We start from the raw sequence: 27,961 nt of genomic DNA on the forward strand, positions 1-27,961 counted from the left end.
CAGCCGTCGGTACATGATGGATAACTAATGGCATCTGAACTCGGACGTGGCGCAAGGCCTCTTTCAGCAATGGGGAGAGCCTTGGTTAGATCTATTCGCCACAGAAGAGAACGCGCAATGTCATCAGTTCTGTGCGTTGGAATTTCCAAGGCGGCACTCGCTCGGAGACGCTTTTCGTCGCGAGTGGAGTTGCGGTCTATTGAACGCCTTTCCGCCTATACCACTTCTGCCCAGAGTGCTGAAGAAGATAAGGCGCGACCGGGCCCAGGTTATCCTTGTGGCTCCGGTCTGGGCACGAAGATACTTGTATCCCGAGCTACTCAGCATGTCAGTCGATCCCCCGATTCGTCTGCCTCTTCGGGAGGACCTTCTGTCGCAGCAGCAGGGGACGGTCCTGCACCCGAACCTGTCCAGTCTCCACCTACAAGCTTGGAGATTGAGCGGCGGCAGTTGAGGCCATTCGACTTGCCTCCCGAAGTCTGTGATATCATTCTGGCAGCCAGGCGTCCCTCCACAAAGTCGGTATACGCCTGCAGGTGGAACAGATTTGTGGCATGGTGCACAAGGCTGTGGACCCTCTCTCTGCACCCCTTTCTGAAGTTCTACTCTTCCTTCTTTCCCTTACCGAGCAGGGCTCTGCTCTGGGCACTCTTAAGGGGTACCTTTCTGCTCTTTCCGCCTTCTTACGGCTACCTGATCAGCCTTCCTTATTCAAGTCCCCCATTGTAAATAGATTTCTGAAGGGCATTACACACATGTTCCCTCCTGTTCCCTTCGTGATGCCCCAGTGGGACTTGAATCTTGTACTCACTTATCTAATGTGTGCTCCCTTTGAGCCACTACATAACTGTCCTCTCCGTCTTCTCACCCTGAAGACTGCTTTCCTGGTTGCCATCACCTCTGCCAGGAGAGTGAGTGAGTTCCAGGCTCTTTCTTCTACTCCACCTTTCCTCTCTGTTCATCCGGGCAAGGTGGTGTTGCGTACACGACCTTCCTTTCTGCCCAAGGTTGTCACGGCCTTCCACATCGGGCAGTCCATTACCTTGCCCACCTTCTTTCCGCCTCCGCATCCCTCGAAGGAGGAAGAGAGGCTCCACCGTCTGGACCCAAAACGTGCTCTCATATTACCTAGATCGCACACGCCAGTTCCGGGTGGATGACCAACTCTTTGTTGGTTACGTGGGCGCGAAGAAGGGAAAGGCGGCACACAAGAGGACCATTTCGCTGTGGATCATCTTGTGTATTCAGGCATGCTACTCCATGGCCAAAAAGGAGCCCCCTGCTGGATTGCGGGCTCATTCCACTCGAGCCACGGCAACAACTACTGCCTTGGGCCGAGGAGTCCCCTTACAGGACATTTGCCAGGCAGCTACGTGGGCCTCGCTGCACACATTCGCAAGACACTGCTGCCTGGACAGTCAATTCCGGAGGGATGGCTTCTTTGGCCGTTCCGTCCTCTAGGACTTTCTGGTGTGATATTGGTGCGCAGACCCACCACCGGGGTTGGTATTGCTGGGGTATCTATTCTAAGGTAAGGAATCTATCACTAACTTGTCTCTTTCAGATGCACAAGTTACTACTTGTGTAACGATATATCTGTAAGAGACATTAGTTAGTGATAGATTCCTTACCGACCCACCCATCCTCCCCGTTCTGCGGACCGATATCTAGGGTTAAGGTCATCCCCTTTCAGGGCCCTAGTTTCATGGCACCAGTGTTGGTTCTATCATGGCTCTGCGTATCTGGCGCGGAAAAGCTGTGTATCAGAACTGACGTCCACGCGCATGGGCGGCGTCTAAGTACTCCGGCGCTAACGACGCCGACGACGGACGCGGAGCCGCAGACGACGCCTACCGACACGCAGGGGTATTGCTACGCAAAAATTTCCGGATCCAGTCCGAATCCTGGGGATATTCTAAGATAAGGAATCTATCACTAACTAATGTCTCTTACAGATATATCGTTACACAAGTAGTAACTTGTGCGTCCTGGCCAATAAGGTCAGAGTGCCCACGAGGCGCTGGATTTCCAAAAGGTCCAAGCCCTCAAGGCATTTCCTCCTGGGCCCCCAGCAGCAGTAAGCCCCCCCGGTAAGCACAGGAACAGTACTAAAAAACATGGGGTCACAGCCCCTACATTTACACTACATATTTACTTTGTCTGCCCTGGCACAGGGCTTGGGGGAACCAGCCAAAACTGGTTCAGGGGGGAATTGGAGCACTTTGTTTATAAGGCTCCTCTTTCTCTTTGTCAGGTGGGGGCTCGTCCTCAGACACACCACAGGGGTGCGGAGCCAGCATTCACAAGGGCAGGCACAATCCTATTCCTATTCATGGTCAGGGGACTACTACTCCAAATGCAGATGGCCTATTCAGCCTTGTGCTGACTCACCCTACCCCTCACGGACGGACGGACGGACGGACGGACGGACGGACGGACGGACGGACGGACGGACGGACGGACGGACGGACGGACGGACGGACGGACGGACGCACGCACGCACGCACGCACACACACACACACACACACACACACACACACACACACACACACACACACACACACACACACACACACACACACACACACACACACACACACACACACACACACACACACACACACACACACACACACACACACACACTGCACATCAAGCAGGCAGATACATAGCACACACACACACACATGCCAGACATGCACTGCACATCAAGCAGGCAGATACATAGCACACACACACACACATGCCAGACATGCACTGCACATCAAGCAGGCAGATACATAGCACACACACACACACACACACACACACACACACACACACACACACACACACACTGCACATCAAGCAGGCAGATACATAGCACACACACACACACATGCCAGACATGCACTGCACATCAAGCAGGCAGATACATAGCACACACACACACACATGCCAGACATGCACTGCACATCAAGCAGGCAGATACATAGCACACACACACACACACACACACACACCCACCCCTCACTAGCCCATGCCACTCAAATGCCAGACATGCACTGCACATCAAGCAGGCAGATACATAGCACACACACACACACACACACACACACCCACCCCTCACTAGCCCATGCCACTCAAATGCCAGACATGCACTGCACATCAAGCAGGCAGATACATAGCACACACACACACACACACACACACACACCCACCCCTCACTAGCCCATGCCACTCAAATGCCAGACATGCACTGCACATCAAGCAGGCAGATACATAGCACACACACACACACACACACACACCCACCCCTCACTAGCCCATGCCACTCAAATGCCAGACATGCACTGCACATCAAGCAGGCAGATACATAGCACACACACACACACACACACACACACACCCACCCCTCACTAGCCCATGCCACTCAAATGCCAGACATGCACTGCACATCAAGCAGGCAGATACATAGCACACACACACACACACACACACACACACCCACCCCTCACTAGCCCATGCCACTCAAATGCCAGACATGCACTGCACATCAAGCAGGCAGATACATAGCACACAGAAATGGTAACTTCTAAAAGTGGCATTTCTAAAATAGTTATAATAAATCTGCGCCACCATTGTTTAGCATTTATTATCACTATTCCAAATATACCAAACGTGACCACGCAGCTCCTCTCATATCCGGAATTACCACTGAAACTCTTATCCGGGAATCCCCAATGCATTCATATGGGAGGGCAGCCTCACAGTAGTGAGAAACCAAAATGGTGGATTGTGACTACCCGGACATGTCACACACTTAAGGTACATGTCCTACCTTTTACTTACAATGCACCCTACCCATAGGGCTAGCAAGGGCCTTCCTTAGGGGTGACTGACGGGTAGTAAAAGGGGGGTCACACACATGGCACTCACTTTAGGTGCAACGTGACAGTGGCAGTAACACTGCGTGGACAGCCCCTGCAATTGCAGAGGCCTGTGATAGGTTTGAAAGGCTACTTTGATGGGTGACTCAATCAGCGCTGCAAGCCCAGCAGTAGCATTTCATTCACCAGCCCTGGGTATATGAGATACCACTTTACAAGGGACTGACCGGTAAATTAAATAGGCCAAACAGGTGTTGTCCAATCTTACCAGAAGTAACACAGAGAGCATACGCACTTTACACTGAACAGCAGTGCTAAAGTGCCCAGAGTCCGAGAACCACCAACACCATGTCAGAAAAAAGGCTAGGAGAAAGGCAAAAAGTTTAGGGATGACCCTGCAAAAAGGGCCAAGTCCAACACCTTCTAAGTCCCTAGTATATGGTTCCCAGGTTTCAGGGCATAGGTACACCAGGTGTCTCCCATGGGCTGAATCATGTATTATACCAACCATGAGAGGCCACTTACAAATTATGACTACAGGCCTGCCATAGCAGCCTGTGTGAACTGGTGCTAGCACCACTTAAAACAGATATAGGTATCCTTATATCTGAGGTCACTGCACTTAAAACCTATGTCACCCCTAAGGCAGACCTTTCAATCCTGAAGGCAAGGTGCTCGGTTCTAAGTGTGAGGGTGTCGCTGCATGAGCGTGGCACCCCAACAGCCTTCGGAGTCCATTCTCCCAGGTTGTAAGTGCATTAGCCATCACAACATATAGAGTGGTCATGGGTCATTACGCGATGCCCATCTCTAAACTGGTTGTAATGAACCCGTAAACGGTGTGGGAGGTATGATTCCATGCACTGTAAAGGTCCTCCGGGAGAACCTTAATGCTCCTGGCAAGCTAGGGTTGTTGCCGACCAGATACCCGATTCTGCCCTGCTGCTGCTGAGCCTAACTCGGGCAGGGGAAGGCAGAAGAATAGGTATCCTTTCACAGAGAGGAGTGACCAGACAGGATTTAGTGTATTGGGACAGGGTGGGGGCGTGTGCCAGCGCCACTGAGACTGCTTGAGAGGCACATTTGCTGCCCTCCTTGCAAACTCCAGTTAAAACCAGATATGGGAGACGTTGACTCCAGCTCTGGTGCGAAACTGCACACAGGGCATGGGAGTATCTTCTCCACTCTCAAGCCCCTCCTCTTAGAGGGACCCCTGAGTGTGGCTCAATGGTTAGAGCGGCAGACCCTGATGCAGAGGTCTAGCCCGGGACCAGGGTTCAATTCCCCGCCTCGGCGGGTCTTGGGCTCAAAATTCCACGGACCTGATAATTCTCGCCTCAGTGCCTATTCCAATCATGGAGTCCCACTCTGCAACTCTGGGCAATAGCTTGCTTAATCTCCACAACGACCCCCACAACGCTAAGGATGACTGGCCTCCACCTTGGGGGTGCCCAGGAGTGGACGCCTCACAGAGAAACGTCACAAGAAACGTCATAAGTGGGTGGAGGTATAGAGAAAGTTTGCAGGGTCAGCAGAAACCTATGACCTGGATGCGCGCGCAGCTAGCATGACGTGTAACTGGGGAGAGCTGGGGGCTTTGACTTTAGTTCTAGTGGAAGAGTCTCGATGTCTGGGATGTCAGGACGACCTATACCTATAACCTATCTGATATCTCATGTTTGGGGGATGTCGTGTCTGGAGTGAAAGGGGCCATACATTACTGAATGTTAGGGAGTGCATACATGTCTTGGTACAAGGCGCGGGGCCATGGGCCTACCATGGTAACGGGTGCTGTAAATTACTTGCATGGAGACAGGAAGGCAGGGCTTTGGGCGTACGCTGTAATGCTATTTCTCTGAGTGTCAATCGCTTTACTTGAGGCGGGGTGACAGGCTGACCTCCTACGGCGCCTCCTGAAGCAGAAGCGTAACCTCAACTAGATGTGTTGATACTACGGGTGTCATAGCATGAAAAGTAGGTGCAGGTAATGTAGGCAGACCCTGAGTTGCATGTGTAGAAAAAGGATTAGTAGAAGCAATAGCAGGAGGAACAGTAGCAGTAGTAGTGACAGTAGTGACAGGATGGGAAGCGGCAACGGGGGGGGGGGGGGAGTCGGGCCTTGAGGAAGTGGTAACGTATCTTGAACAGGTTGATGTACGTTCTGAATAGGCTGCTGTACATTATTAGCGGGTGGTACGCGTACAGTGGTATATGCTGGAGCTACATCATCTAAATAAGAAGAAAGGAAAATATCCGCTGCGGTCTGTTTGTGACGGAGTTTAGTCGGGACCAATGGTGGCGGTAAATTACAAGATACTTCCGGGGTCGCCCTGGGCAGGCCCTCGGCAAGAACAGGATACATGCCTGTAATGAGTGCATTTCTTTGTCGTCTAATCGTTCTAATCTGACTCGTTCTCCTTCTTCTAGTAACTCTTTTTCCCTGGCTTTTTCAGATTCCTCTCTACTCTTTTCCGCTTTTCTGATTTCTTTCTCTGTTCTCCTATGCGCTTCTTTATGCCATAATTCTATGGCATCTTTCTGGGATTGTCTGGCTTTCTTTTTCCATAGTGCTTCTTCTACTCTCATGATGCAATCAGCATCCCATGTCCCTGAGACAGGCCATCTATACTTTTCTTCCAGATCCTTTGTATAGTCCACCCACAAATCTAGGTACAGTATGGCATCTAAGCCATGTTTATGGTACATAAAATGTCCGGTAGTGTCCCTAGGCGGGACGGGAACTGCTTCTTCGAGTATCCCTTTTCTAGTTCCTATCTGACGTAACTTTGAGAACAGCGGCATTTTTGAATTGACTTGAACGCGAACACAATGAACCCAGTAATGAATAGCAAACAATCATTCATACCACGACATTAAACACATTTAAAACATTTCAGACTGATATTACCTGGAACATAGAAAACACAAAATCTCGAGAAACAATACTGGAATACTGGAGTACTAGATTACTAGATGCACTGCTAAAACAGTACAGACCGGTCCCATTAAGAGACACGTCATACCGCGCTCACCTAAGTGAACACGTCCGGACCAGGTCTGTGTACCCAGACCTGTCTTGACCGGGCACAAATTAATGAACCCGTCTAGATGCGTTCCCAGCAACGGTACTCACCGGGAAGCAGAAACTGAAGGCCTCGGAAACTGGACTGGACTGGACCACGTCAGACTGCGATTTCCTACGCATGCGCTTCGGAACAGGTGGGCCTCTGGATACCTCGGACCTTGCTCTCTCGACTTGGGGCTCTGGTCGGGATCCTCCGCATTCCTCACCGCCTCGTCTGGATGCCGGACCACAGTCTCCGTCTCCTCCGTGGGCCCGAGGGAGATAGCAGGAAATCCTGCGGATGCGCGCAGTGTCCGTCGCGGCTGTAGAAGGGGTCAAGGCCTGCGTAACATCGCCGGCGAGTGGGGAAGGGGGGGGTCCCTATTCGGGCGCCAGATTATGTGGTAAATAAAATTTACCGGACCATGTTTCATGCATTAAATAAACAAGAAGGATAGCTCAATCAAATGAGAGGCAGAGTCCGTGGTATCTGAGTCATACAGGCTTTAATGGGATGCCTCGAGGCAGGGGACATCGGGTTCCATCACCACTAAGGTTCAGGAAGGGACAGTCTCATAGTTTATTAACATCACACAATATATATAGTAAAACAGTATTGCATTGAATACAGTAGGCGTGACAAGTGAAAAGTAAGAGATAAGAACACGTGCGTAGCAGGGGGCGTGTAAGAAGGCGTACACGTGAGCGTGCACTTAACTTGTCAGAGAAACGTCACGAGAAACGTCAGCAGAAACCTATGACCTGGATGCGCGCGCAGCTAGCATGACGTGTAACTGGGGAGAGCTGGGGGCTTTGACTTTAGTTCTAGTGGAAGAGTCTCGATGTCTGGGATGTCAGGACGACCTATACCTATAACCTATCTGATATCTCATGTTTGGAGGATGTAGTGTCTGGAGTGAAAGGTCTCTCGAGCAGGGGCCATACATTACTGAATGTTAGGGAGTGCATACATGTCTTGGTACAAGGCGCGGGGCCATGGGCCTACCATGTTAACGGGTGCTGTAAATTACTTGCATGGAGACAGGAAGGCAGGGCCCTTTACTCTGCAGCCGGGAATATGTTTACCTACTTCACTAGACTGGAATGTGTTTTCGAGGAGGCTGAGCAGATAACTTGTAGGCAAAATACGATCTTGGCAGGCAGGCAGGCCAGGCCAGGCCGGGCACCGCTTCGCTGGGCAGGAAGTGAGGCAGAGGTCAGGGATGCATACCAGAACGGCAGCTTTCAGAAACAGAAGAGACTTCGGAGCCTCAATTCAGGGCCTAACTCGGCAGAGCCAGGAAAACATGGCTTCGCGGTAAAAGTGCACCATGTAAAGACGTTGGCAACATAGGTTTAGAAACCAGATTAATGTTGCTTTCTTGGAGAACTTGGTAGATAACATGTTAACGTTGGACGCAAATGTATTCGCGTCTTCATTTTCGGCCATGGAGGGAAAATGCACGGAGGTCATGCATGTACTTGGGACGTTGGGGTACACGATAGGGGACATACCTGGTCATATAAAATTCGATTTACCTCACAAGGTCGGGCATCTTCGCCGAAATGACGAAAACAAACACATTGAGAAAAAAAAACGAAACAAACTCCGCGATGACTATCGGAGAGGGAAGAAATCGCGGGAACGCCCACGAATCCTTGACGGACAGATCCGGCTTCCAATGGCTAGCCTCCATTTATGGAGCTAGCCAATGGGAGCCGGGGGACGTTCCTATATCCCATATTGTAAACATTAGATTTCGTCTGCGCGAACTGCTTGCGCAGTAACGCCAGGCGAAACCTAAAAATGACCTTACTCGGATCGCTAATATTATGGCTACACCAGTCTGCGTTAGCAGCTTACCTCCAAGTGAGCTCTAAGACTGTTATTTGCCAGAAATGGCACCAATTGCAGATGAAAAAAGACTAAACAGAAAGATAGGAAAAGGAGGAAGGACTGTTGGTCATATGTCCAGACTCGTGTGGACTCAGGAGGGTGACAGTGGCTCAACATGAGACACTTACATATGAATGTATCAGGGAGTTCCCGGCTAATCAGGAATTGTGGGTCTTGCAGGCATCGTTTTAAGGTGATCTGCAACAGCAGGTACTTCTTATCTTAAATCCCCCTTGAGGTTCCAACAGACACTTTCACCTTCTTTGTCAGCGGCTTCTTTATGAATTCCTCCATAGGGTTCGATGGCAGTTTCTGATGTCGCTTCGCACCTATGCACCTGGCTTCCCTGGTGTAAGTATCCTGCTTCCTAAGAGTGGGGTGACCCTCCAACCTTCTATCTTCCACAGGGTTTCCTCAGTGTCTACTGGGAAGGGTCCTTCTTTAAAATTGCAACTGCGACTTACCCATCGACTTAAATTGAGTACGCGGTCGTGTTCTCACTCTGCACTTGACCTCCGTGGGGTTCCTAGATACTCACCTTCGGTGGTTCCTTGGGTCCCCGGCTCTTCTACACCTTCTGGGTCAACTCTAGTCTTGAGTCGTGGTTTGCATTTCACTATTGTAATATATGGTTTGGTTTCCCCCTGTAAACCATTGTGTATTTGTGCTGCTTATCTGTTTTATTTGCGAAGTATCATGTGCATTGTGTAATATCTCAGTGTAGGAGATATTGGTATGTGTTAGTGAGTGTCTTAAAATAAATACCTATTTTTATAAATACTCTGTGGTTCTTTTTCACTTAACCTATGCCAATAAGATTAAGTTCTGGTGAAACGAGCTGCTTTACACTCCTTCTGGACTAAGCCTGGCGGCTGCTCTCCACAGCTACCACTTAGAGAGCTTTCTAAGGTTGTCTAAGACCTATAAAATCACCATAAGGGTTGTCTGTATTAGTGCATGGTGCGACACTTCTATAATTGAGCACCATATACTAAGCCACCCTCCTACAACGTGCATGGCATTATTTGTGATCACTTAAGACGATACAAGGGTTGTGGATTGACTGCTGAGGGGAAATGGCACACTTGTAAACATATAAAATCCTGATAAAAGTAAGGGCCATGCTTGTAGGGAGACACCTTTTAATGGAATTAGGAGGCAGGATGATACCTACAGTTGAGGAGGTGAGGATGTCGATGGGTACTATGATGAGAGTATTTATATAAAGATGTGCTCTCATTAGGTCGGGTGGAGTTCTGTGCTGGTTTAAGATGGATGTTGGGGAAGATTCTTCTTAGTCGGTGGGTAGGAAGGAATGACAAGTCATTAGGTGGGTGTGTAGACTGTTGACTGGGGCGCAAAGGAGGTGTGGTTGGTGCGGTTTACAAAAAGTGAATCCATAGTCTGTTTCTGAAAAGCATTTTCTTTTAGTGATTTCCTTCACTTCTGCTTAAATATCACTCATATCCACTCCCAAACGTCAGGTCCAACAATTTGTACAGATGAAGGTGGTGCTGCCAGTGAATGAAATGAAGCCCAAGGTTTCTATCCTGTATGAAGCAGTGGATCAAGAAGTACAGCAATTTAGAAATATAAATCTTCCCTCTCTCCAACGCGTGACGCTGGATGAGTAAGTTCCATTTTATCCTGTTCCTGCTGTCTGAGAATTCCTTGAGTTTGCATGCTGAATCCATTACATGGTTGAGGACATGAAGTGATGTCAGTGTCCCAGTGTTTATTTGGTTGGAAGGTCACTGCTTCAGGTGATGTAATAGTTGTGTGTGTGTGTGAATGAAGCTTGCACTACTGCTGCCCATGATCTGTGGAATGTGTGACATTTGGCGTGTGCGTGCTATACTTGTTCTGTGTTCTTGGGTGCCAGACCTGCTGATGCCTATGCTATAAATTACTGTATCTTTTTCTGTATGCAGGAGCGGATTGCATTTTATTGGAGTAGGCATTCGCACAGTATATTGCACAAACGTTTGTCCATCTGAAATGCCTTGTGACCTGTCTGATGTGTTTCTTGCTGGGGTGTGTGCGCATAGTTTGTGTGTGACCTTTGTGGGAATCGTTAGGTGATGAGCACTCCTTGGGTTAGCAGACACTGGTCTTGTCACCATGGTGCTGAACCTGTGCATAGATTCACTTATAATCTTAGAGGAGTGTAATAGTTAATAAAGTGCCCTTTAATAGTACCCATCTCAATCCAGCTGTCCTTGGGTAGCAATACTTTTTGTTCCCTTCCTACTTTTCAGTGTGCCAAAAAGCTGTGATTCTTCTAATATTTGTATGCTGAACCTGGCAAGCATCTGATTGGTAGTTGTGGCATGCTATTGGTCCTATGTCAGGGGAAAGCGGGACAGGAACAATTACTATAGCTTTCATGAATTAAAGGTAACTTGGAGTTTTTCAGATCAGGAGGGTGGGCCAGACCTTGGCAATCTATACCAAAAAAGAGAATTGGTAACACATTAAGTCTTGGAAATGATATATTCATGCAGATTTAACTTGACGATTCTGTCCTAAAGGCTGTAGAATGCTTTACAGAAACAAGCATTAGTAATGTCAGTAGGTTTTACCCTTTTAATGCAAGTGCCAAGATTTCCTGCTTTGCCAATGCTTGCATTGTTGAAAATGTAAAATAAAAAAAATACTGGGGGCAAAATATACATATCTTAAGGTATTTCAAAACATTACATTGTATTCAAATGTTTCAGTCTTTAGAAATGGCCTGCTTTACTTTACAAATATCTTTTACTCTAAACCTGATTTAAAAACAAAAAGCAAGTGTCCGAGTTTAAGGGAAAATGCTTGCCAATGCCTAACTTACTATAGTCCTCAGAGGTGAAACGTGCACCAGCCATTTGCTCCTCTATAGTAGCTAAGTGAGCAGATTTATGGGCCCCAGGGAGAAGACCGCTCAATCTCAGTCATTCTAGCTACACCTTCCTTCAGTCTCAAATACCAGCAGAGTTTGGGGTTCCGAAGAACTCCAGGACACCAGAAGCGAAAGACCCCAGTTGTTAGATTTAGGGCCCAATAACTTCTGATTGCCCTGAGGCTATCTGACCCGGATTACTCGCATGGCCATTGTGCTGTTATCTTGTAATTGACCTGCCAAAGCTGACTGAATGAGTCATTTCAACCAGTAACTTTACTGTGCATTAAAGCATCTGCTTTTGGAGACAGCTAATGCTTTGATATGTTGAGTTATAAGAGATCAAAACTTTCCACTTTTCCTCAGAGCATTAATGTTTGTTGAGTTGGAGATGACTGGTGTGTGTGGGAGGAATCAGTGAGATTTTGAGAGAATCCTAGTTGCATCAAAGACATTTTGGATGCCCTAGACTGATGCTGCTGGTCCATGTTGCAGTTTCCTGGTTGTTGGCACTATGTTTTCTATTCCTTATGTTTTTTGTGCAGGCTGCATCGTGTCCCAATACAAGAGCTGTCCATTTACAGATTTGGCAGCCGTCCAGCCCCAGGAGTCTATGACCTACAGGAGGTCTGTCAGATAGTTCAATTTCCTCCATATAAGGTTAGTATGTGAGATGCTTCATCCAGCTGTGAGTATCGTCCTTTTACTTGGTAATTAAGTCCTATCTAATGTTTCTCAGCAGTGTTTACGTATTAGGGAGAATGCATTACGAGTCCATCATATACTAGAAAATGTCAGAAAATTTCATAGGCTCCTTACCAAAGTTAGCCTCTAAGAATGTTATTCTCTCCCCATTTCTCAGCTTAGTCCTAGGGCGATTCTTATACAGTTAGTTCCCTTCCTTTGATTAGTATTTGAGGGCATCAGTTGGGGATGGCACTCTTCATGTAGTGGTACATTGTCTGGGCATACACTTTGTGCGCATTTGTCTGTTTTAGGGGCTGTCTGTTTTGGCAGTCCTCCTTTTCTGCAAGGGCTCCACATGAAATGTTGCAGTCACAACATATCTTCAGTCATGTGGTCCCTTTGATGGCTTTTTGTTAGGACCCACTCTGTGGTTTGAGTTGATTTTACAGGGCAGCTCAATCTCATATTAGTGTATCATCTACCTTTTTGTTATTTTGTGTTGTCCCATGAATATAAACTAGACAACTGGGTGCTTCCATCAGAAGCTTATTTTTTTATGAGACGCTCTCCGTTTAAATCCTTTCCAATTATTTATTTGGATCACTCCTTGTATCCTGCGAGATTACTTGCTTTAACCCTCTGTGCAAACTAGTCATTAGACGTTTTCATACTTTAATTGCTCCATAATAATCGGTTTTCATGAAAATTTGAAGTTTAAATAATTTTTTTAACAGAAAGGACTTGTAGTTATAACTTCCAGTTTGTAGATTGTGTACAATATGCTGCGTTGTTCCTACGAAAGGTGGGCGAGGTGTAGAACTTTGATTTTAAAGGCTGTCGACCTCTTGTGAGATTTGAATATCACAGGACATTAAATGGTTCCAGCATGGCGCTTAATGTGATCATATCTCTGCAACAAGATAAGTGTTGATATTCTGAATTAGCACTTATGGCATTCCTAAAGTATAGGCCACTTTTGCGGGTGCATTGGGTAGGTTTCCTAGTCTACTCTGGTACTATGAGAGGTTTATAAGCTCTCACACCACATGTACAACTAGTGTTTTACTTTTTCCTGCGATTAGAAAATCACAGGATATTTACATCTCCAAGATGACACTTGGATACATCCGAACTCCAGAACAGGAAAGACCAATACATTCTGAACCTGTTATTCCTGGTGTTTTATAGCAAACACAAAGCTGAGAGGCCATGCAGGTGTTGAGATTAGCAGTGTATTCATCTATAGTAGGTAAGCGCTAAAATAATGCATGGTACACAAGGGCATTCAACATTTTATTCTCTAATGTCCTATGCAAGACTGTCAGACTCTTTAGGCTGCATTGGATTTCTTATGCTATTCAAGCATTGCCCTTGCGACATCTTATGTTCACAAGCATGTGGTCATTAGTCACAGCATGCATTTTAACCACATATTTTTGATGACTTACCACATGTTTATGATTAGGTGATATGAGTTTATGGTTTGAGGATTACCATTGCACACAGACTCTGTAGCATTCCCACAGCACCTAGTGGCACATGAACTATTTCTAAGATAATAGAAGGAAGGGCGGCTATCCATTTCTTATAAATATGAATGTTTACATTAAATTGAATGTATCTGGAGTTGTATTTGTTTAGATTAACATTCAATATGTGAAGCTAGGAGTTCACCCAGTGTCCTAATCATAGTTTATTTTTCATTTCCATTTCAATTTTGTTTGCAAATTAAGGCAGTACTCGGTGAGATTTGTAGTATACATTTATTTTTGTTTCAGGCGATTTACTTTAAATTCCCTGACGAAGGGCTCTTTCTGCCCCAAAATGCATTTGGGGAAACAGAAATTCACATTTGTTCAAGGAACACAATTGTTTAGAAGCCTTATTGAATTAGTACACTTTTAACAAATTCATATGTGAAAAAGAAATATGGCATCCAAAGAAATAAATATGTAGTTGAAGGTTTTGTGGATATCAACATGGTATGGAGCAAGAATACATGTTACATGAACATGAGTGCAGTTCACCAAAAGGGGAAACTAACCAGCAATTGGGATGTGCTCTTGGTATTGAGGTTTGGGACTACACGACCAGAGTGGTTCACCCTTGGATGCACAGCATAACTAAATAACATGCTTAATTTCAGATAGAACTCATGAGTACTGACATTTAAAAAGAATCGTTCAAGGGATCATTCTACATGCATACAGATTGATCTCCCACCCTTGCCTCTGCACCCACAACACAATATTGCATGTTTTCACGCTGTTGCTTGCAAACGTTTTCAGTTTTGTCATTGTCACAGAGACTTACTGCTTCCTTTGACTTTTGGGAGCTGGCAAGAATTGCTGTAAAATCCATTCCAATCAAAGATCCTATTTGGGAATAAGGGCTAAAAACTATACAGGCACTCATTAGACTAACAGAGAGTATGATCATTCCTGAGGCGGAAGCCAGGAATGCAACATAGCGCTACCATCATTTTAATTTTTTTTATCTTTTATCTTGCTTTACTCTGCACTGACCTGCATTTTTAAACCCACTTGCACTGATAGTATGCTCCTCGCCCCCACCGCAGCCGATTAGGTGCTGTCCGGGGGTCTCCTCAGCCACCATCTTAGGTGAGGAATAGTGCTACCGGACCAGTTGCTCGGCCCTCCCGCCCTCATTGGCATAAAATGGCCCCACCCTCTCAGGTGCGCAGCGGGCGCGCCAAAGGCAAGCCCGTCTGCGCCCCTCCACGCCTGGATGGGCCCTTGGCCCTATCTCCCTGCCCAAATGATCACGTATTCCTCGGAGGACTTATGAACATTATACCAGGCCACACTTCCACTCTGACCTATCATTTCGGACTACCTGAATCAGCTCGATATCCTTCGCGACTCTACCAATATACTCGTGCCTTTGCCTGTTATCTCCCGTCAAAGCCATAGTTCCATTTCAACCACGGTTCCCAACCTAGAACTTAATATTTTGTATCTTAACACCCGCTCCTTGGTTAAACACCAGTTGGACATTTTTTTGCTTCTCCTCGATGATAAACCTGACATATTTTTCATCAGGGAAACTTGGCTTAGCAGCGACTCCCCCGGGCATCCTGGCAGCCCTTCCAGATTCATATTACATCTTACATGTTGATCGGGCTCCAGGAAAGACGGCTGGGGGAGTAGCTGCAATTATCAAAAAAGAGCATGTCTTTACTTCTTTGTCCGCCCTAATTCTTCCGGGAGTAGATAATTTAATCATTATCTAATCTAAGTCTGGCCCACTCATCTGTGTTCTAGTTTACAGACCCCCTCAATATATGGCCTCTCTACCCTTGTCCCTGTGTGAACAATTGGCTACCGTGGTCACAGACTACACTAAAATACTCCTGCTTGGAGATTTTAACTACTGGTGTAATGATGAGCTAGGTTGCCCTCAGGCATCCAAACTCATGGAACTTCTCTCTGGTCTTAATTTCTGCCATCACATCACATCTGCCACGCATTTTAAGGGCCATACTCTCGATCGGGTGTGGAGTAATAATCTTACCATCTCCACTCCCACCATAAGCCCCTACGTATGGTCAGACCACTCTTTGATAAAATTTACCATTTTCATTGTAATGGACAGTAAACCCCCTGCAATGGCAGGAGGTCTCATCGGAAATGGAGCACTCTTAATAAACCAGCCTTTTTAGACAGCTTAGCGAGCACCATCCCAGCCGATAATTTGGATCTTGAGCAGGCTGAAATAAACATCTCTCACTGGCTGTTAGCAGCAAGCAACGTACATGCCCCATTGAAGAAATTTAAAACCAGTCGCCGTCCGGACTCCCAGAAGTGGTTTTTTGAGGACTTGAGGGCAAAAAAACTCGACATCCGCCAAAAGGAACGTAAATGGAGGAGCAACTATGATCCCCATGTAAAAACTATTTACATAGCTGCCCGTACTGCCTACAAGCAAGCTATTATCCAAACCAAGGCATTATATTTTTCTGACATAACTCATTCGGGAAATAAGTCCAAGGACATCTTTGCCATTGTCAATAAATTATCAAATATGGAGAGAGCTCTCCCAAAACCTACTGTGACTCAAGATCTATGCAACTCCCTTAATTTATTCTTCCGGGATAAAATCTCTGCAATAAAAGCCAGCATTTCAGCTACTGCCCCTAAACCGAATGCTATTCCCCTGATCCCTAGTGATCACATTTTTGACCACTTCCCATCCCTCCTTACGTACCTTAACTACAAGGGTAAAATCTGGCTCCCCTAGGGATTGCTGTCCTCCGTATATTCTAAAAGAAATTCTTTCAGCCAATCCCGCCCCTTTTTTGACCCTTCTCAATGCCTCCCTCTCACAGGGCGTGGTCCCCAAAGCCTTCAAAGAGGCAGCGAGTGTACCCCTTTTAAAAAAACAAGTGCAGACTCCACAGTCCTCTCTAATTTTAGGCCAATTTCTCTTCTTCCTTATCTGGCCAAAATTCTTGAAGCTCATGTTACCAGCCACCTCTCCAACTTTATTGAACACTCTAACCATCTGGATCCCCATCAGGCTGGGTTCCGGCCTGCTCATTCCTCCGAGACTGTCATTACTGCTGTCATGGACTCTCTCCACGCCAATGCAGACAAAGCAATACCTCAGGCTTTGGTCTTATTAGACCTGTCTGCCGTGTTTGACACGGTCGATCATGCCATCCTGCTCGACCGTGTCGAACAAGCTTGCATTCGGAGTTCAGCTTACAGTTGGATCAGCTCTTTTCTCAGTGACCGCACTCAAGCGGTCCGCCTGGGCCCTTTTACTGCCCCTAAACTCCCGATCACCTGCGGGGTTCCTCAGGGCTCTTCACTGTTCCCTCTTCTGTTTAATCTATATCTAGTCCCTTTGATCCAATCTCTGAGAAAGTTTAAGGCCGCCACATTGAACTATACGGACGACCTTCAGCTTATTTTCACTATAGACAGCTCTCCCGAGTCTATCAGGGAATTTCAAGAGATCATGCTACATATCTGTCGCTGGATGGACTCGAATCATTTAACACTGAATCCGGGCAAGACAGAAATTATCCTTAACAGAAAAAGCCAAATATTCTGGGGCCCATATTACTGGCCCCCTGAATTAGGTCTCCCGCCCACTCCCTCTGCATCGGTTAAGAGCCTGGGAGTGATCGACAGTGATCTGTCATTGAAGGCCCAGGTGGGCTCGGTGGTATCCTCCTGCTTTTACCAGCTCCGCAGTATAAGGAAAATCAGTCAGATGTTGACCCAGTCGGCCTTGATCCAGGTGGTGATAGCACTTGTACTGTCCCATCTGGATTATGCAAATTCCATCTACCTGGGCCTCCCTCTTTACCTGGGCAAACGTCTTCAACTGGCTCAGAACCAGGCTGCCAGACTGATTCACTGGCAGCCCCGCTGGCAGTCAGCTAGGCCCCTGCTAAAACAACTCCACTGGCTTCCTCTTGCTCAGCGAGTAAAATTCAAAACAGCCTGTATGGTCTTCAAATCTCTCCATGTCCGTAGCCCTCAATTTATCCAGTATTTGGGTGTCTTTCATAGATTCACATGCCTGAATCATTCCCCGTCGTCGAGACGGGAGCCTCCGGTACATAAAAAAGTAATGTCCTAAGACATACATAAAGAGGATAGGTCCAAGGGTCTAACCTTAGTAACCTATCTAGGTCCTTATGCAGGAAGGACCAAACAGAGCAGGCTCCAGGGTCCCACCTTGGTAGCCTATCTGTGTCCTTTTGTAAAAAAGGACCAAAACAAAAGGAACAACCAATCAGCTACTACCTCCCTCTAGAACCTTCCTGTGAGGAGCCTCAGTCTCTCAGATTTTCTACCGCACGTTGTGCTAGGGAGTCTCCACCTGAGTTCTCCTCAGGAATATCGAATTTTCTCCAAACTTCACAGCTTTTTCGACTTTCTACTATGGCTGACGTCAAGAAAAGAGCACTTTTCCGTCCCTGTGCCTCCTGTGGTAAACTAAGGCTCCACGTGGACGACGAACATGAGGAATGCCTGTATTGCCTCTACCCTCACCACAAGACCATAGACTGCAAGATTTGCCGTAAGTTCTCCGTCAAAACCCAGAAAGACCGGGAAGGGAGACTTCTTATCTGGCTGAACAGGCTCAAAGACAAACCGACCGACCTCATTTCCGAGGGTGGGAGCATGTCGGTCGCCTCACAACTTTCCCTGAAGAGGCCTAGGGCTTCCTCGCCTGGCCACTCAGCGACCCCTCCTAAGAAGTCTAAAAAGTCTTCAGAGGGCAAGCCTGCCGTATCTAGCAAGGACCTTCCTGTCCCCAGGAAGCAACCACTGCTTACGGTGACGACGGCGCAATCGGCGACCACCTCATCGCCTAAAACCGTCTCAACATCGACGACGACAGTATCGACGACGATGGCATCGTCGGCGTCCTCCTCATCGACGACTCTAACTTACTCGTCGTCAGCAGGACGACCGATTTCATCCTCCGCACCGTCGACGACAAGACCGTCGACGAGGACATCGACGACGGCACCGTCGACGAAGACGTCGACGACGACACCGTCGACGAAAGTCACACCGTCGACGAAGCCGTCGACGAGGGACACTCCGTCGACGAAGGGCGCTCCGTCGACGACGGCGCCGACGACGAAGCAGTCGACGAAGGAAACGCTGCATAAGGCATCGTCGACGAGAGGGTCGTCGACGGATGCACCGTCGACGAAGACTATACCGACGGCTGCTGGTACCTGGAAAGAATCCGAGCTCCTGTCACACGCAATGGACGCTCAGACTTCCCACGTCTCCATTAGGATCACCAAAAGACAGATCACTCCGGAGATGACCTCGCCTAGCAAGGTCCAACAGCTGACGCCATCCTGCTTCTTACAGGACCAGGAGCCGGAGGAGGAGGAGGAGGAGTTTACCCAAGCCACTAGTCCTTCAGACCTAATTGTCAAGTGCCAGAGTACGGACGAAGAGCAGGAGGTTGAGGAATCGACTCCTCCAGTAGTGTCTACCCAAGTCCACACCCAGGTGACCCCAATGGTGTGCTTGCCGGCCTCATTGGTTGCAGACTTGAGCTTTCTCGTTCAAGACTACAAACTGCGGTTTCCGCAGAAAGCCACCCCTACTGTCCCACCAACCCCGCAGCCATCTGTGACCGTTCCTGCGCAAGGGACAAGACCCAGGCCCCCTCCACTGGTCCTTCCTAGGACACAGGACCCTGCTCAAGACCCTATCTCGTCCGAGGAAGAGGACAGAGAACATGAAGAAGGGGAAGTCCGAGATGATGATACGGACGTGGATGCAGACCAGGACTATGTCACTCACTCTCCAGCCTCTCCGGAGCCGCAATCCTCTGAGTCTCCACCTGCTGATATTGGAGGTTTCCATAACCTCATGGAAAGGGCTGCCAAAAGGTTCCATATGTCAATGGAATCTCAGGAAACTGAATGTTTCCTCTATGACTTTAAAGAACCAACTAAGAAAACTACTAGATCGATTCCGATCATTGATTATCTACTCAAACAGGGCAAGCAGCTCATGCAATCTCCAGCTTCCCTACAGGTAATCGTACCCAAACTGGATAAAAAGTACAGAGCTACGTCGTCAGCTCCAGCATGCCTCACGGGTCATCCCAAGGCGGACTCTGTGGTCACCCAGGCGGCGCAGAAGAACTCGCGTAACCCTGCATCACCTTTATCGACACCACCAGATAAAGAAGGCAGGAAGTTAGATGCAGTTGGGAAACGCTTTTCCACTACCTCTGCGACAACGGTGAAAATTGCCAATTCCATCGCCCTTCTTGGGCGTTACAACCGCCAACTCTGGGCGGATATCGCGCCCTACATTGCCGACCTGCCAGAAGATGCTAAAGCGGAGGCACACTCGCTCCTCCTTGAGGGCCAAACATCGGCCTCAGAACTGATAGACTGCGCCATCGACGTGGCCATGACTGGATTCAGACAGCTGGCGGGAGCCGCTGTCCTACGACGCCAAGGCTGGCTTAAGGCCACCTCCTTCAGACAGGAGGTCCAGACCAAAATCTTAGATATGCCCTATGATGGCGATCATCTATTCGGCGAGAAGATTGATGAAGCCCTCACTGCAATTAAAAAGGACACTGACACAGCCAGAGCCCTGGGCACTCTGCAATCTCGCACTCAGTCCTTTCGTGCCAACAGGGGGAGGGGACAATCCTCCTATAGAGGATCTTATCAAAACAAGTCCTCTTACTCTTACTCTCAGGGTAAGACGCAATTTCAACAGCGTCAAAACCAGTCGGGACGTCAGTCCTCCTTCAATAAATCGTCCTACAGAGGAAAAGGACAGAAGAGACCAGCAGGCAATCGCCAATGACTTTTCCAATTGGCCAGCCCCTCCACCATCGCTTCCCTTGCGACTTGGAGGGAAGCTTTCCTTTTACCTTCAAAACTGGCGGCAAATAACGACAGACCGGTGGGTTCTACAACTCCTTCAATTCGGCCACTCTCTAGAATTCCTCTCAAACCCTCCTCAGACACCACCTGTCAAGCGTCCTCACAGACACCTACGGCTGCTTCGGCAAGAACTAACATCCATGCTCCAGAAAGGCGCAATAGAAAAAGTTCCACACGCCCAGATTGGGGAGGGCTTCTATTCCCACTTCTTCCTCATCCACAAGAAGGGGAAGAAATGGCGTCCAATTCTCGACTTAAGAGCCCTCAACGTGTTTCTAAAGAAGCAGTCGTTTCGAATGGTCACGCTACAGGAGATCCTGGGACTCCTGGAAAAAGGCGATTACATGACATCACTCGACCTACAGGACGCCTATTATCACATCCCTATCCTCAAGGGACACAGAAAGTTCCTAAGGTTTGCAGTCGCAGGGATACACTACCAATTCCGCGTACTCCCCTTCGGCCTCAAATCTGCTCCAAGGATCTTTACGAAATGCCTTTCTCCCGTCGCAGCCTATCTCCGCCAGCAGGGACACCAGGTCTTCCCTTACCTGGACGACTGGCTGGTAAAAGCTCCGTCGAGAGCAGCCGCAGCTGCATCTTCCAGCGCCTGTCTGCATCTTTTCCGCCGCCTCGGCCTGACCCTCAACAGGGAAAAGTCATCCCTGACACCAGCCCGAGTCATCACCTTCCTAGGAGCGACCCTGGACACGGATTGCACGAAGGCCTTTCCATCACAGGAGAGAAAGTCGAAACTCATCTCCTTAACCAAGTCAGTGGCATCCAAGAAGACTGACCGTCCGCCTCTTCAAATCGCTCCTTGGCATGATGTCGTCATGTATCCTACTCATCCCTCACTGCCGCCTAAAAATGCGCCCCCTTCAGGAAGAACTGTCAAAACAGTGGACACAAGCGAAGGGATCCTTCGAGGACCGCTTACGAGTCACTCAACCTCTAATCAACAGTCTACAATGGTGGACATCAGACAAACACCTGTCGCAAGGACTACCGTTCCTGCTTCCGGCGCAACCACATATCATCACCACGGATGCATCCTTGGAGGGCTGGGGTGCAGTCCTACAAGAACTGCAGACCAACGGAAAATGGTCGCCACAGGAGTCCAAACTCCACATCAACATTCTAGAGCTACGGGCGGTCTTCCTGGCGCTCCAATCGATCCTCCCGCGCATCAGAAACTCCCCAGTGCTAGTCAGGACGGACAACACCACGACTATGCACTACCTGAACAAACAGGGTGGGACGCGCTCGCTATCTCTCTCTCGAATCTCAGAGGGTTTGGAACTGGCTTCTACAACATGGCATCACCCTCAAAGCCGAATACGTTCCAGGCAAGGACAACGTCCTGGCGGACGCCCTCAGCAGAGAACAGTCCCTATCCCACGAATGGGAGTTAGACGAGAGTGCATTGAACCACATCTTCACGAAGTGGGGGACACCACAGATAGACCTCTTCGCCACCAGGGAGAACGCCAGATGCCCAAGCTTCGCAAGCAGGCTTCCCCAACCAGGAACTCTAGGGAATGCATTTTCAATAGCTTGGCAGAACGTGTTTGCTTACGCCTTTCCGCCATTCCCACTGATACCCAGGGTAATCAGGAAAATGAAATCGGAGCCCTGCACTCTAATCCTCATCGCCCCATCCTGGCCGAGGCAGCACTGGTACACGGAGCTCCACCGTCTATCCGTCCACCCACCTCTTCGTCTTCACAGTCACCCAACCCTACTCACGATGTCTCACGGGCAGGTTCTCCACCCGAACCTGGGCCCTCTGAAATTGTCAGCCTGGCTCCTGACTACCGTGAGTTCAGCCATCTAAACATCCCACAAGAGTGCAAAGATGTCCTGTCAAACGCCAGAGCTAACAGCACAAAAAAGACTTATACTCTCAAGTGGAAACGCTTCTGCATCTGGTGCGAAAAGGAGGGTCTACACCCCTTCCGGGTCACTCCCCAACAACTCCTGCCATACCTTCTACACCTGGCGCACTCAGGCCTGGCCCATGCGTCCATCAAGGTCCACTTGGCAGCGATTTCTAGGTTCACTCGAACTTCTAGGGGCCCCTCTCTGTGGGCGGACAGACTCATTAAGCAATTTCTGAAAGGCCTCTTTAGGTCCTTCCCTAGACCAAAACCTGTCCCTCCAACGTGGCAGCTCAACATAGTTCTTCACCAGCTGATGAAACATCCCTTCGAGCCTATCCACAAGTCTGACATAAAATTCCTGTCGTGGAAGACAGCCCTCCTACTCGCTCTGACCTCGGCCAGAAGAGTAGGCGAGCTACAGGCCCTTTCCATCCAGGACCCATTCCTTCAATTCAAGGAGGACAGAGTCATCCTGCGTACCAACCCACGATTCATACCCAAAGTCCCTTCGGACTTCCATCTTAATGAGCCCGTGGTTCTTAAATCACTCTTTCCGAACCCATCTACCCCGGCTGAGAGATCACTGCACTCTTTAGACCTTCAAAGATGCCTAAAATTCTATCTTGATAGAACGAGACAATTCAGGAAGTCATCCCAACTCTTTGTCGCATTCAGCAGGCCTAGGAAAGGCATGCCCTTAACTAAACAGAGCATATCAAGATGGATCTCCTCAGCCATAACTCTCTGCCACGAGAAGGCAGGACGACCTCTGGACTCACGGGCCAAAGCCCACTCCACCAGAGCCATGTCTACGTCTGCGGCTCTATTTGCTGGAGTGCCACTCCTAGACATCTGTAGAGCGGCGACCTGGAAGTCCCCGCATACCTTCACCAGGCACTACTGCTTGGACGCTGAGCTGACGAAAGACGCAGCAGTGGGCAGAGCAGTGCTTCGCCATCTATTCCAGTGAGGTGAGCCCTCCTGCTTCCCACCATCCTTGACTGGTATGCACATTTCTTTGTTTCTAGATTCTGCATGACATTGTATGCTGTTGTTTTTTGCCTACAGTCACAAATGTTCATTTCTTGCAGTTGTATACTTTCTGTATCCCCACAGAATGTGCATATTGTATTGCTTGCTACTCTGATTCAGGCATGTGAATCTATGAAAGACACCCAAATACTGGATAAGAAATGCGTTACTTACCTGTAACTGCAGTTATCCAGTATTAGTGTCTTTCATAGATTCACATGCACCCTCCCGCCTCCCCTGGAAGGACTCACCTCTCTCTACAGGTTACACCTATCCAACTTGGTGCGTACGAAAATCTGAGAGACTGAGGCTCCTCACAGGAAGGTTCTAGAGGGAGGTAGTAGCTGATTGGTTGTTCCTTTTGTTTTGGTCCTTTTTTACAAAAGGACACAGATAGGCTACCAAGGTGGGACCCTGGAGCCTGCTCTGTTTGGTCCTTCCTGCATAAGGACCTAGATAGGTTACTAAGGTTAGACCCTTGGACCTATCCTCTTTATGTATGTCTTAGGACATTACTTTTTTATGTACCGGAGGCTCCCGTCTCGACGACGGGGAATGATTCAGGCATGTGAATCTATGAAAGACACTAATACTGGATAACTGCAGTTACAGGTAAGTAACGCATTTCTTATCAACATCCTCCTGCCCAAGTATATTCCTTCCCGTAATCTTCGGTCTGCTAATTTCCATCTTCTGGTCACACCAACATTCAAACTGCAACATCAGGGTGGGCGCAGGTTCGCCACTCTTGCATCCGGACTTTGGAATTCCCTCCCTCTGGGGATGCGTTCCTGCACTGACCTCCTAGCATTTAGGAAACAGCTTAAGACCTGGCTCTTTTCATCGGCTTAGGCACTCTCCCCTTTCCATCTGGACTCTGTCAGTTAGCGCCATGAAGCCCCTGGGTGTACGTGCGCTTTATAAAAAACTATTAACATAACATTTAGCACCAAGATTTGAGAAGTATAAGACACCAAGCTGGGTTGTGTAGTAGGCCACACCAGAGCATACTTGGTCATTCAAGTGGCCCGGGAAAGATGACATAATCCAACATCTCTATACACTTCATCACTGGACAGCAAAGAGGGAAAAATTGGTAATTTTAGGCAAATGTGTATGCTCCCTGGTGGATATGTCCATTACAGCAGCAAATACATTTGCCTTTATCAGCTTCTATGACAGACAGACAGGGTCGCACAACATACCGAATATTTATCTTATTCCGGGTGACAAGAGGCGAAGGCAATTCTGATTAAGGGGGGAGAGAGAGACACCTCAACTGTGGTAGATGCCGCTATTGGACATTGTAACTACAAGCTTCTCCCAGGAGTCCTCTGGTGTCGTGGATGGTTAAGGTGTGCATTCTTCTGGACAGGAATACATGCAATAAGGTTAAAAATGGTAGCCTTTCAGAGTGAGCAACAATGCACAAGATGTTAACAGCTTGAAGACCTGACTACTTCAAACCAATTCTCCATCTCACAGGGTCCATTTAGCGATGGCAGTACGCACTGTTTTCCATTATGGCAGTTTCTATTAGTAGCCTGGTTGTGTCGTGGATGTGTTTTGTTGGCCACTCATTGGAATGAATCTAAAAACCTCCACAGTGCTCGCCAAAAAGTATGGTGCATCAGCTTATTTTCCTCTTACTGTCAGAAATACTACCTGTGGAGAAAAAGTAGGTCTTCGAGTCTCACCCAGATCCCAATGCAATAAAATAATTCTACCTCAATTTGTTACCTGTTCAGCAAGAAATTTGGATAATGAATGCATTTTCAGGCAACTGAACGAGTTCCTTCCCAAGCAGTTATTTCGGGTAAGCATGTTGCAGGCAATTCTGTTTCTGATTAAGGCAGGAGAATTTCTGGTGTCTACAACTCTCCAAGGTGCAGACCTCCCCATCTTTTCCAGCCCCAGTGCCGCAAATCACCTTCAGTTCAAGGAGCTGGATGCCACTATCCAGGCTAAAAGTGGCACCATTAATTTTCATCTAGCGCATGACTGCAGGTGCAGCCTCCTTATAGTGACCGGCTCCAGGTATTTCTGTAACTGAAAAACTGGTTGATCAAAGGCAACTCTTATTTAACGTTCGTGAAATCCACCAAACACCTGCCTTAGCCCATTTCACAAACTGGGATGTTCTCTAAATTAAAGTTGAGTGATTATTTCAGTGGATATTGATTTCTATTAGTTATTGTTGGTTATTGAAATTAGTTGTATGCTCTCAAGGAACTATTTCATGCATTTACTCCAGTTTCCTTTTTTGGTAGATTAAATTATTAAGTCCCAGATGTGACCATTAGTGTGAGTTCATGCACATGATTGGTGGGATGAATAGATGAGATTAGTTATTGTTAGTTTGCAGGGATACAGTTTCAAAGGAGAATTTGTGATTTATGAGTTGAGGGCAATTTGAAGTAATTCATTGATAGAGCATAACGGAAATAGGTAGTAGACTACACTCCGATTGGAGCAGTAAGGCATGCCGAGGGTGGAGGCTAAGGAGAGAGACATTCTATAGAAAGGAATGACCGAGGACACCTGTTTCGTGTAAGTCTCCAGGCCAGCTTACCCAAAGTTACGCTGCTCATGGTTGTAGGAAACTGGGCTTTTGTTGCAGTTGTCCCCCCACTTTTTGAACCTTTTTTAGCTACTTGCTAGATGTTTTTTTTTCTTTACTGACCGTGCACTAAGACCTGCTAACCAGACCTCCGTGCCAGTACTCCTTTAAAACAAGGTAAAGTCTAATAGTGCTAAAATTGGCTAAAGGCTTTAGCTTCACTGTAGGTCCCTAGTAAATGGTATGGTACCCCATGCACCTAGGGTGTGGGTGTTAAAGAGGGTCCCTAAGGGCTGCAGCATATCTTATGCCGCCTTAAGGGACCCCCATACAAATTCCACACAGACTTCAATTGTAGTGTGCGTGACATGGTGAAACCATTAGTGAAAACATGACCTGAGACACTCCTGTGTGTCATACCAAAGTCACTGCATCTAATATATGTAAGTTACTCCTACAGCAGGCCTTTGGGCCCTAAAGTGGGGTGCATTATATTTTATGTGATTACATATCTGCATGAGCAGATATGCTCCTCTGATTTCTAGTTCTATTACTAGATACTGTAAGTGAGCTGGTCTGAACTTGGCACTGGTCAAAACGAGTTACCCCGCTACATAATGGCTTCACTGAAACCTATTGTGTTTGCTATCAAACACCCCATATTAATAAACCACATTGATTCAAATGATTGATGTATTCATACATGCACCCAGAGGGGACCTTAGAGTTACCCCTTAACCCTAGTCCTCTAGTGTGCATGCTGACTGGTCCGGTCCAGCCTGCCACCACAGACTAGTTTCTGACCCCCCAAGGAGGTGAGAGCCCCACTCTCTGAGGACAGAGACAATGCCTTCTCTGGCAGGAGGTGTTTACACCTCCTCCAAGCAGGATAGCCAGTGATCTGCATATCAAGGCAAGAATCTTCAAAGGGCTCTGCTGCTTTTGATAAGCAGCCCAAGGCTTTCCCAGATGGGGGAAATGCCTTCCCCTGTCCTTGGCCCATCTGGCATCAGGAGAGGTGGAAAATGTAGGTACACAGGAGGCGTTTTGCACTGCCAGGCTGGACACACCTTTGGGTTGAACAGCCTGAAGTGAACAGGACGTTAGAAATTCCACCATCTTGTCTGTGGTTAAATTAGGAATCCTGGGACATGGCGATGCCCACTTCTTCCCAAAGAAAGTGGTCATCTAGGGGGTGTAGTGACCCCAGGGGTAAGTAGCCCATTGACTACTATCCCTCACTCACCTTAACACCCCTAAATTGAGTCTTTAGAGGGGACCCTGATACTAGGACTTCAGATTTGACGGACCAAAAGAAGTGGACTGAAACGTTTGCTGACCTGAGAACAGAGGAGCGTAACTGACTTGGCGCCAACCCTGCCTGCCTGCCTGCTACACTGACCCTCGTGGAGAAACCACCTCGTCCTGCCACTGTGCAGACTTCAAGAACCCAAGGGTTGCCAGTGCTTCACCAATTGCCAAAGAAACTCCTGTGGAGTAGAGTAAAACTGCTCCACTGCAGCTGCAGTCACCAAAGAAGCAAGGTCTGACTTACCGTCCTGCCACCTACCGATAGACGCAGCTGCCCAGGAAGAGGTCACTAGGCTCCTAGAGGTCAGATTCGTCCTCTCTCCCAAATGTGGGGATGCCAGGACCTAACAGAGCTTC

General features: G+C 48.0%; 1 protein-coding gene across 2 annotated transcripts in view; it reads left to right on the forward strand.

Moving 5' to 3' along the window:
- The window catches only part of HAUS5 (HAUS augmin like complex subunit 5), a 308,992-nt gene that overhangs the window by 149,536 nt on the left and 131,495 nt on the right, over positions 1-27,961 (forward strand). For both annotated transcript variants that reach the window (XM_086929970.1, XM_086929971.1), the window contains 2 exons: positions 10,316-10,461; positions 12,258-12,372. In XM_086929970.1, the coding sequence (XP_086786096.1) occupies positions 10,316-10,461; positions 12,258-12,372 (261 nt within the window). The remainder of the gene's footprint in view (positions 1-10,315; positions 10,462-12,257; positions 12,373-27,961) is intronic.

The sequence above is a fragment of the Lissotriton vulgaris genome, chromosome 7, assembly GCF_964263255.1.
Source record: "Lissotriton vulgaris chromosome 7, aLisVul1.2, whole genome shotgun sequence".
In the NCBI taxonomy this organism is placed as follows: Eukaryota; Metazoa; Chordata; class Amphibia; order Caudata; family Salamandridae; genus Lissotriton; species Lissotriton vulgaris.